Consider the following 11,347-nt stretch of genomic DNA (forward strand, 5'->3'; position numbering starts at 1 on the left):
GATATGCGAGCATTGTTTGTTACGTAGAACAAGTCCGAATGTTAGGTAGGAACCTTTTCAGTTCAATTTCAGCACAGTAACTAATAATTTGGTCGAGTCATCTCAGCATAGTACCCTAACAAAAACAGTTGAACAAATAATATGGTTGTGGCCTCTGTTCTCTCAGCAAAGGACGAGTAGATCAGTAGAAGATCTCCGTAAATGTTTCCACCACCAAAATCCTGTTTGGTAAAGATCAGCACTCACATGTACGTTTACCTTTTTGATAAGATTGTCAATTTGTGGTGTGTACAGAATGTGTTTTTTTTTCTATTCAATGTACATGGATTGAACTAGTGAAGATATACATGTGGCACACGTTACAAGTTATTTTACGAACGTTATTTTGAGAAAATATAAATAGAAAGTGATTAAATTTCGAACATTTTGTCCGGGCTTTTATTGGTGTGGGGGCTATGGGTCCCGTTGGAAAAAAAAATCCCAATCTTATTCCCGCCTTCCCGCTCCTTCTTGAATAATAATAAGTGGAAAGAGAGAGAAAAAAGAAAACACTGTGAGAATAATAAAGCAAAGTCAGCGAGAACGAGAGAGAGAGATGTAGGGAGTATCATTTGGCATGGATACACCAGACCGAACTAGGATAGTTACTCCACTTTCTAAATACGAGGTGATGTCTTCTTCTTCTTCTGTTATAAATTTCGGTTTTTTTTTAGTGCAATACGGTTGGGTTTTTGGATCTAGGAAGTTACGGGTTTTTATGTTGATTTCGTGGTGTTTTGAGAGATCAATTTCGTTACTTGAGTAGTAAAATTGATAATGTGTGTTTAATTTGTGTCAAGTTATGTTTTTTAGACAGTTTTTAAGTTCAATTTTAGATTTTGAGTTTGTTTTCATTTGGTTTTTGAGAAAAAGAAGTGATTTTTTACTGCTTCAGTTGATTTTGTCCAATTAGGGTTCATTTTAAGCATCAATTATGCATGTCAGATTACTTCTGATGGATTGTGTTGAATGTTGATGGACCATGATATAATGGTTAACTATATTGTATGTTATGGATGACTTGTTGACCTTTGATCTCTGTTTTCATGTTCATTTTGGGGATCTATGTCATTTTCTAGTTTTTGTTTTTTTGATGATTTGCGTGGATATGGTCAATTATCTTTTAAAAAACACATACTTGAATTGGATTTTCATGGTAGTGATAATGGTTTCGTATCTTATGGAAACTGATATATCTAGAATTCTTACTGTTTGAAAGTTGAGAGTTTCTCATTTGCTTTAAATCAATGTGTAGTTGGATCCATTACATGTATCATGCTTTCACTTCATGATTTTGAGAGCTTCATGTTTGCTAGTGTGTCTGAAAATCTGGATAGTTCATTCTTTGTTGAGTTTCTTAAATTTTAAATCATGATTCGTATCCAGTTTACTGTTAAAATTCTACTTATTTTGTTTCTATAGTTACGACTTTTGATGGACTGGCACACAGTCACACCTTTAACCTTCGATCTCTCTATGATGGTTTTCTGTAATCTTTATGCAATTCATTTCTGCTGGTTTGTGATTAAAGACAAATTTAAAGAAAAAGAAATCCGCATTTCCTGTATATTTGGTACCATTTGTACTAATTGGAGATCTTTTTTGGTATTCCATACAGTTGAAATTTAGGGTGAACATGTATTACTTCTTTTTTTTCCGCTGCCAAATAATGTTTGATGCACTTATCTGTCTGCCTTTTCTCTAAAAGAGAAGTTTCATTTCATGTGCAGGATTCTCCTGTCTTCAACTATATCAACAGCCTTTCTCCGATTAAGCCTGTGAAATCGTTACACATTGCTCAGACGTTCAACACCCTTAGTTTTTCATCTCCCCCATCCGTGTTTACTTCTCCACATGTCAGTTCTCAGAGAGACTCTAGAGTCATAAGAAGGTAACTGTTTTTCTAATGTTTTAATCCAAAATTTAAATACAATGCAAACTAAAATTCCATAAAGTTCTTCTTTGTTGCTTTCAGACATTTCTTTTCAGGCTCATTGAAGCTTGAAACCTCTTCTGACAATGGACTCAGAGTCAGTACCAGTGAGGGAGTTTTGGATGCCGTTCAGGTGTCTGATTGCTCTGGTAACCCACTGGAAAGTTTTGATGGTGAGTGTCTCATTAGAGAGGATGATGATCCCACAAATGAGAATTTAGAGCTTGCTATTGAGCTGCCGAGGACTTTGAAATATGAATGCGGTAGTCCTGATAGTAAGGTGGGTTCTTCTCAAGATAGTAAGACAGATCCCACGGTTGTAGTGTCTGATACTCCAGTAACTTGTGATCAGTTTGGTCAAGAAGTTTCTATAGAAAGGCATCTTTCTTTTCAAAGTGGAGTGGACTTGCACCAGATATGTCAGATTGAGCAAACTAAAGAAGATGGAACAGGATGTGATTGGGAGGCTTTGATATCTGAGACGTCTGATTTGTTGATATTTAATTCATCCAACAATGCAGAGGCTTCCACAATAGAGGATCAGAATAAACTAGATCGTGAAAGTAGTGCCTGCAATTCCCTATCAGTTCCACAAGAAAATACTGATCATATGCCGATAACCCAATTGCATGTTCCGGTTGACCCCTGTGGACAACATCAAGTGGATGATTATGCTGCTCAATCCACTGGTGTGGAGGAAACAGAAACTGATCACACGCCACATATACTTTTAAGTGCTTTTCAGAATAAGGAACACGTTAACTTTCCAAGTGAGGTAATGGATGATAAAGTGGGAAGTCGTGTTCCATTTGATTGCAAGGTATGCTACATTGGCCACTTGAACTATTTTACCAGTGTATCAGATATACTGTATTAATCATGTTATCCTGATTTTCAGCAGCAACGTGGTATTCGACGCCGCTGCCTAGTCTTTGAGACTGTAGGAGGTCGAAAAAAGAAACTCGGGGACGATTCTAACAGTAGCTCCTCAGCCTCATCACAGTGTGATGGAAAAGTTTCTTCTAATGATAAGCAGTTGGATCCCATTAGACCATGTACAAGTTCTTCACCATGCATGATACCTGGTATTGGCTTGCATTTAAATGCTCTTGCAGCTACCACAAAGGACCCTAGAGTTGTCAAGCATGATACTCTGGCTTCAGGAAAGGAGTTAATAAGCATGCCAACTTCTCTTTCCTCTTTAAATTCTTTATCATTTGAACAAAAGGCTCTAAGCAGGTCTCTGACCCTGAGCTCAATAAAAACCGACATTGGTCCAGCGGGTAATGATTTTCAGGGTGCATTTAGAGTTGGCGATGAGCTAAATGAGAGTAGTCCCAAGAAGAAGAGGCATGTATATGTTGCTGATTTTGTTGCCACGATAGTTTTCATTGATTTTTTCTTATTCTGGAGTCAGTTTCACATTTTCAAGTTTAGGTTTCATGATATGCAGGCGCAGATTAGAACATGATGGAGAAACTGAGGCCTGCAAGCGCTGTAATTGTAAAAAGTCAAAATGCTTGAAGCTGTAAGTTTTTTTCCCCCTACTGAAATCAGATGCGTTGCTTTATTTGCTAAGCTCAGTGAAGGACTGGAGTATCTTTCAGATCTTGATTTTTGTAATCAATCGGTCTGTCTAGTAGTTTTGAATATTTCCTAATCGATGCTATATTCTACTTGTTGGATCGTGGAATACTATAAAACACATTTTGCTTGTTGGTTTGATATTTCCAATCTATTGCTTTTCAAGTTATTTCTTCAATGCCTATCCATTTGTTGGTTTATATGTAGATATACTTTCTTATCACTGATGGTGTTTCAGTCCACTTTTCCTTTCACAGTTATTGTGAATGTTTTGCTGCCGGTGTGTACTGCGTAGAGCCTTGCTCGTGTCAGGATTGTTTTAACAAGCCCGTTCATGAAGATACTGTTCTTGCAACTCGCAAACAGATTGAATCTCGCAACCCACTTGCATTTGCTCCAAAAGTGATTAGGAGCTCTGATACCGTTCCAGAAATTGGGGTTGGAAACTCACTTCAGCTTCCTTTTATAGTTTTATATATTTATTTAGATGTTAAATTGACATTAACAATTAGATTATTTCTATTTTTTTCCTTGTGTAGGAAGAAACTCCAGGACCTGCTATGCATAAAAGAGGATGCAACTGCAAGAAATCAAATTGTCTGAAGAAGTACTGTGAATGCTACCAGGTGTTATCCCGTGACTCCTGATTGTTTTCTGGTTGTATGCTCTAATTATTATCTCATTCTCACTTGCTGTCTTGTCTTTAAAGGGTGGAGTTGGATGCTCCATCAACTGCAGATGCGAGGGCTGTAAGAATGCATATGGTAGGAAAGATGGTGAGTAGGTCTTTACTTGTCGACTTTAAACTTTTATAATTGCTTATTGCGCGAAATCATCTAATCAAAACATAATTTTAAAGGTCACTTCATGAGATCAACCACTTTATGTTACTCGTTAGTCATTATAGGTGAGATATATTGGGGACTTAGGACAATTGTGCTTCTTTAGCTTCAATTGTAGCTCTATTCCTATCTGGTTTCTTCTTGTTATCCTTCACACTTATTTCTGTTAGACGGCTTACCTAAACCATTTAACCATATTTCCTTTCAAAACACAGGATCCACGCCAGAAGGGGAAGAAACAAAAGCCTCTGAAAAGAATGGTTTGCTTAGCAGTTTACAGACTAAGGATCTGAGGAAGGATCAAGATCAATGCCCAGATCCTGATCTGTCTTTAACGTTTTCTTTCCAAATTTGCAGGTTGGCATTTAAACTTCTAATGAATGTTGGTTTGACATATATAATATTTTCTTATATCAAAGTTTTTATTGTTGAATCGTATTTTGATTTCAGAACATCAGTTCAGCATCCTTTTTCCTCTTTTATTAAGCCGGTGCGTTCTTGTCCACCTTCTCAACCAAAATTTGAGAAGCATTTCCAGATCTCTCCTGATGATGAAACCCCTGAGATTCTTAGAGGGAACTTCTCACCTATCAGTGGTATTAAGACAGCTTCTCCAAATCGTAAGAGAGTTTCACCTCCTCACAGTGAGTTTACATCTTCTCCTGGTCGGAGGAATACCCGGAAATTGGTGCTGCAATCTATCCCGTCATTCCCATCTCTTAATCAGCATGAAACGGGTGATTTCCACTGAAGTTCAAATGAAGTGATCTTTGCCTTTCAGGGCGCTGAGGTATGTAAGCACACTTGTATCGGCTGCTTGTGTTAGTCCACTCTACTTGTATGATAATGTTGTAGTTCAGCACTTATGGTTGGATTACATCTGTAAAAGTATTACGTTTTTCTTTGGTTTGTATTATGTATTTTTTCTATTTTTTATTTATTTTGTTTTGCTTTTCAAAACGAAGAAACCCTTAATCTTTAAGTGAGTTTTTTACGTTAGTAGTTTTAACAATCATTTATCCACGAGGGATCAAGGATTAAGTTGTGGTATTCCCATGCATTGAGTTGACAAGTTGTCTGTTCTATACTCTGTTAATCTGTATAGCTCCATCACCATTGTGTCTGCTTTGAATTATGTGTGAGTGTGTGACACGGTTTTCAAACTCTTGAAGTGAATTGCCAGTGGTTGTAAGCGGCCATTGGATTTGCATATGTGAAGACTGAATGCTATATTAAAAGACAGTGAGTTGGAGGCTTCATGGAAGTTGAGCTATAACAAGAATTGATGAAATATGAAGTTTGTAGGGATGAACATGAGATAAAGCCATTTGTCTCGTGCAGATGATTGGATGAAGTTGAGTACACTGATGGAAGGAGAAATTGCTTGTGAAATATAATAGGAAAACTTGAGTCTATACCCAAGTTTCCTATGGAGTTATGTGCAAGTTTGTGAAAAAGAAACCATGTGCTTATGAGGCCAATCCCCTTCACAAATTGATCACTGAACCGCTAAATGGAAAGTAAAGATTGAGAATGAAGTTTGTTCACTTTGTTGGGAGAACCAAATGAGAGTTACCGTGTCACTCGCTCCAATGGATGTTAACTTTCTATAACTGTCACAACAATGACTCATTTTTTAATTCTTCCTCCTCTCCTTTCCTCTCGGTTTGCTTTCCCACTTGCTATTTTTCTACTCCATCTTAGCTCTCATCACTTGCAGTTCTCCATGTTCTTGGCATTATTTCCCTTAATGCGCGGCATCCCAGTTTTATTTATCCTCTTATGCGGTAAGGTTACTACTCTCAAGACGAACAAGAATGTTGCTGGCTTGATGGGAAATAGTTTGCTTTGCAAAAGATCCGATGCAGAAAGGTGCTATCCTCTTTTGATGGACGGTTCTCCAATCTGGGTCCTCAATGGATGCTGCCTTCCAACTATAAGAATGGATATCATCTAAAGTGTATAGAACTACGCTCGAGTGATGGACGGAACTACGCAAGCACATTTGGAGTACTATTGATTGATAGTCGCGACATGATTGCCAGATGTTGTAAGAAGAGTTGACAAATGGTATGGGTAAAAGTAAGTAAAAGCTGATGGCAAAGCAATGGAGAGTGAGGGTCACTCATTGTACGTAGGATATGTAGTCTTCTTCTACTGACTTTGCTTTGGATCTTGGGGAATGGGGAACATGTTGCTCCACTTCGAAAAGTGAGAATATGATATGATTGGGGTAGTGTGGTCTTCGTGATGCTCATGTTATTCATGTTATTTGCTTTGCAGGTTAGACAAAATTATTTGATCATAATTTTGGTCGGAAAATGGGTGCATGCTGTTTTAACACCAGCACAAATTCCCAGCAAACGACAGGATTGCATTTTTAGGCTGTCATCAAACTTTCAACAAATTACGGGTTACAATTATATTCCCAGTGCTAGATTCATTTTGCCTCAAAATAGGAAGGTTCTTTGAAAAACATTTTACATCTTCATTTATGAGTATTATCTCCCTTGCATGCTGACCTATGGGAAATGCCTTAGGCTAAGTCCAATAGTACCCATCCCATTAACTATGAAGAAAATTGTAATTAAATGGTGCGTCAAAACACCAATCTGTCAACGCTATGACTATTAATTTACCTATATATAGAGCGAGTTTTAGTATAATAGCGTATGCTTTACACGCCACAGACGATGGCGGACAGAAAATAAAGTCCAACATAATTGATTTTCAAGAATCTAATTTAGCCAAATTTACTTTTCTATTTATGAAAAAGAGATAGAAAATAAGATAATAGAGGGGCAAAATGGGGAGTTGAGAATTTAATTTTGTCAAAAAGTATCAATTTCCCCACAGGCCTTTGTTGATGGCGGCTACGGTGGTTGTCAAATTTAAAGTTTTCTTTACATGCCTAGATAGTGGCGAGTGAGAGAAAAAACATTGGGTTGAAAAACGCAAGCCCACTAACGGTATCCACTATTCTATTGTGAGTTGGTGTTTTCGCTTACTAAACCACTGGACTCAGCTTTTGAGAAGATTCTTGTACGGTAAGTTGAGTGGGCTTCTCTCATAAATGAATTTGGTATTAAAGTTCTTAAGAGCATTTTCAGCCTAGCAACAAAAAAAACACCAAAATTTTGAACCAAATCAAACACCAAACCAAAAAAACACCAAGTAATTTTAAGAGCAACATAAAAAAAACACCAAACAACTACGCGGTTTTGCCAAAACCACGCCATATAGCCCATGCGGTTTTGTCAAAACCGCACTACTAAAGCCCAACTGACAGGCCCAAGCCCACGCAGTTTTGGCAAAACCGTGCGGTGTTCTGAACACTGCGTGCTACTTCTATATAAACAGCTCCAAAGTCGTGCGGTTCAGTCACTTTCACCTCTTCTCACAATTATAAAACTCTCTCTTTAGTTAAAAAAAAAACAAAAACCTACCTAAACTCTTAAAATTTGATATGGATCATTTTGAACCTTTCGACAGTGATGATTGGCAGTACACAGACGACATTGGCGATAAAAGAGAAGAACCTGAGGAAGTAGAATACGGTGGGGGAGAAGACAGTGGGGAAGAAGAACTCGAGGATGTCGTGCCGGCTGATAAACATCCCTATGTACTGGAGTATCAGATGAACGACTTTGATTTGCAATTTGCACCTGGAGAAGCAGTTGATATGGAAGTTGTGTCTTCTACGTGATACAAAAACACGGTCGAAAGTCGCGATGGCTAATACTCGGGTAATTAATTAGTTTTGATTAAATATTTTAAATATTAATTAGTTGAGTTGGACTAATTAATTATTTATCTTATACGCATTATTATTTTTTTATAATATCAGCATGTTGTTGACTACCGAGTTAGATCGACTTTACTTGGTGTTAGAGAGTGGTGGAAGGTTATTAGGAGTTTGGATGAGTTTGTACATATTAGAGATAGTATTTTGTATACACCTTTGAGTATTTTGATTGATACTGGATTATATGAGAAGACCGATTTGGGGTCATAGCTTTAGTAGAAAGATGGTGGAGTAGAACTCATACATTTCATTTTTTTTATCTTGGAGTTAGGGTTCACACCACTGGACTTCACTATGATTTCGGGTTGAGTATTGGTATAGGCAACCGATACCTTTTCATACCTAATTATGAGAATATGGATAATATGCTTATGAAGTTTTTCTGGTTTGGGTGCGGATGCTTATGATTCTTTTCCGATTGCTTATCTCATATTAAGATTGCATATATGGAACCCTCTTGCATCCCGATACACGAGCCGAGTTAGCTTTGACCGCTCTAACGTAGTGAGAGTCTTGATCAAGATGTTAGGACTTTTTATGTTTTTATTGGGCATATTTTGTTTTCCAATGGTCATTCTACCTGCATGACCGAGATATTATGCTTATGTATCCGATTTGCATACTATGAGAGATTATGACATGGGTAGCTCGGATATGCCACATTGATATCGGCGTTAGATAAAGCTTCACGACATTCTGGGAGTAGAAGTCCCTCGATTGCGGATTCACGGGACTTTTAGAGATTTGGTTTTATGAGTACTTTCGATGTCTTTGTCCTAACATAGACATGATTCGATACTACCCCTAGATTTGCTAGTTGGTCGGGGCCTCACTTGACTCGTGAACAGGGGGCATATTAGGAATAATATCCGTATGGCTCGTGCTTTCGATTGATATTAGATCATTGTCATCTATTGAGTGGAGACCTTGACGTTTGTCTACCGCCTTTGACGATCTAGTTGTGCAAAGATGCTTGTGTGTTATCACGTCCACGAGAGTTGTTTTTTTGCCGCGACGTGATTGTTTGGTTTGCATGCTTGTGGCGGCGGATGTTAGAGGCGGATGACCGACGTTATGGAGTTCCATGTGCTCCCATGCCGGATGTTAGTGATGCAAAGTCGTGGGGTAGAATTCAAGTTCATGAAGTTCATGCCGGGTGGTCCTTGGCGACGCGTCTTCTTTTGTTGTTGAAGCGGTCGTTGATCGATTATTATAGATGGTGGAACCGTGTCTCCATGGGTCCGTTGTTGCCTCCTGTTGGTCGGCTAGCAACTTCGAGTTTGTGGGCTGGAAGGGATGAGGCGTGAGCTACGTGTGATCCTCATCCGCCACAACTTGTTTACAACTCACAACCTCGAATGCATATCGGCCGACTCGGTCGGCCCGGTAATCCTCGGATGTTTGCCGTATGTGGACCTGATGGGGAGCCTACTTATATTTCCATTCCTCGAGGTGCCTCATGCTCGTTTCTCGAGTTAGAGCCAGCAGATTAATCGAGATACCATGATGAGTTTAATTGTTTTATTTATCTTCTTCATTATATATATAATATGTACTCACAATTTGTATTTTCTTGGATTTTCGGGTTGAGGTTCGGAAAGATATGAGAACCAAGTTCTTATGTTTGATAGGATGAGGATTGCCCCTGTATCATTATAGCCAAGAAAGAGAGGAGGCATATTCTCGACATATCCAAGCCAATCCCGCCCGTATTATGACGAGACTTCGGAAGCGTATGAGGATATGTAGCAAGTGTACACACAACATCGTGGATATGAGGAACTTGGTCAAGTAGTTAACCTCCGTCGCGCATTGAGAAGATCATCGATCTCATATTAGGAACTTAGAGGAGAAGGCTTTAACGCCTAAATAGAGAGATGAGAGAGATCGAGTGGTAAATGGCGTAAGAAGAGAGCTAAATAAATTTGATGTAATATGATAGATTTTGGATTATTTTGGATATTATATGATTATATCATAATCATAGATTTTGGACTGCATAATCATAATCATAGGTTTTTAATTTCTTTGATTTTTTCGATTTTGAATTACAATTCTTAATTTATTCAATTGCACAATTGTTAATTTCTTAACTTCTATGCACAACTCATAATTTTTCAAGTTCTATGCACCACAATTCTAATTTTCAGAAAAAACGCACGCGGTTTTGGCAAAACCGCATCCATTGAAGCCCAAGCCTACGCGGTTTTGCCAAAACCGCGCCATAGAAGCCCATTTAGCAGTCCAAGCCCACGCGGTGTTGGAAAAACCGTGCAGTTTTGGCAAAATCGCGTGAGTGATTTAATACAGCACCAAATCTGGAACCAAATATTGGTCGATTTGGTATTTTTTGGTGTTTTATTGTGAATTTGGTGTTTGATGCTAGGTTGATATCACTGATAAAGATGCTCTAATCCAGTTTTATAAATTAAAAAGAGTAGTGTTGGTGTGTTGCAGACCAACTAAATAAATAGGAATTGATCTCGAGTTATATTATTCGTTGCTTAGTGCTTGCCGATTAGATGTAAATATGTTATTATAAATTTTTGGCTTGAACAGGCGAACAGCTACATTCTTTTGTCATTAGTTTATAATCAGTGAGTGGAGTATCTAAACCTTATTTTGAAACATCAAAATTTAATATTCATTTTGCTAATAATTTAATCAAGCATGTGAAAGCATCCAAAATCTGCTGAACGGTGATGAGACATCGGATTCTAGCAAGCAATTATAATCATAGTTTGGGATTTCGGAATTTTTGGAATTCTGATAAATTTAAAAACCGAAATCTAATAAATTTTGATTCTATTATATTCAGAATTTCAAATTCTTTTGGAATTTCAATGATTTCGACACTATATTCGGAATTTTAATTTTTTGAAAAACTGAAATTTCAAACGGAATTTCAAAATTTCGTTCAGAATCACGAACTATGATTATAATAAAAAAAACAGAAAAGAAACATATATACAATGTTATCCATGCCATTAAACTGTATAATTCGTACTGTGATCGATCCAAATCGTCTTTCGACTTATTAAAAATATCCCACTGTACATTATCGCTCCCTAAAAACAAGGTACAATTCTTAGGTTGGGTAATTTCCCTAATAGTACATATAGTTGATTAATTAGTTGGTGACAC

The 11,347-nt window shown here is 37.6% G+C and overlaps 1 protein-coding gene across 2 annotated transcripts; it reads left to right on the top strand.

The window, feature by feature from the left end:
* The first annotated feature begins 509 nt into the window (after window positions 1–509).
* LOC147499798 (protein tesmin/TSO1-like CXC 2) lies at window positions 510–5,448 on the top strand. Of its 2 annotated transcripts, none has more exons than XM_086561568.1 (10): window positions 510–667; window positions 1,770–1,930; window positions 2,015–2,792; window positions 2,871–3,322; window positions 3,426–3,500; window positions 3,814–3,994; window positions 4,096–4,182; window positions 4,266–4,332; window positions 4,614–4,755; window positions 4,849–5,448. In XM_086561568.1, exons 1-10 carry the CDS (start codon window positions 617–619, stop codon window positions 5,147–5,149), a joined length of 2,295 nt encoding a protein of 764 aa, XP_086417694.1. In that variant the 5' UTR covers window positions 510–616; the 3' UTR covers window positions 5,150–5,448. The 2 variants fall into 2 exon arrangements, with proteins under 2 accessions (XP_086417694.1, XP_086417695.1); XM_086561569.1 differs by having other exon boundaries at window positions 2,874–3,322.
* The last annotated feature ends 5,899 nt before the right edge of the window (window positions 5,449–11,347 follow it).

The sequence above is a fragment of the Coptis chinensis genome, chromosome 5, assembly GCF_015680905.1.
Source record: "Coptis chinensis isolate HL-2020 chromosome 5, ASM1568090v1, whole genome shotgun sequence".
In the NCBI taxonomy this organism is placed as follows: Eukaryota; Viridiplantae; Streptophyta; class Magnoliopsida; order Ranunculales; family Ranunculaceae; genus Coptis; species Coptis chinensis.

Excerpts from the sequence above, each read along its gene's own strand:
- LOC147499798 (XM_086561568.1), top strand. The coding sequence starts at position 617 with ATGGATACACCAGACCGAACTAGGATAGTTACTCCACTTTCTAAATAC. Across the intron at positions 668-1,769 it reads CTCCACTTTCTAAATACGAG|GATTCTCCTGTCTTCAACTA; the intron begins GTGATGTCTTCT and ends TTTCATGTGCAG. Across the intron at positions 4,333-4,613 it reads TGCATATGGTAGGAAAGATG|GATCCACGCCAGAAGGGGAA; the intron begins GTGAGTAGGTCT and ends TTCAAAACACAG.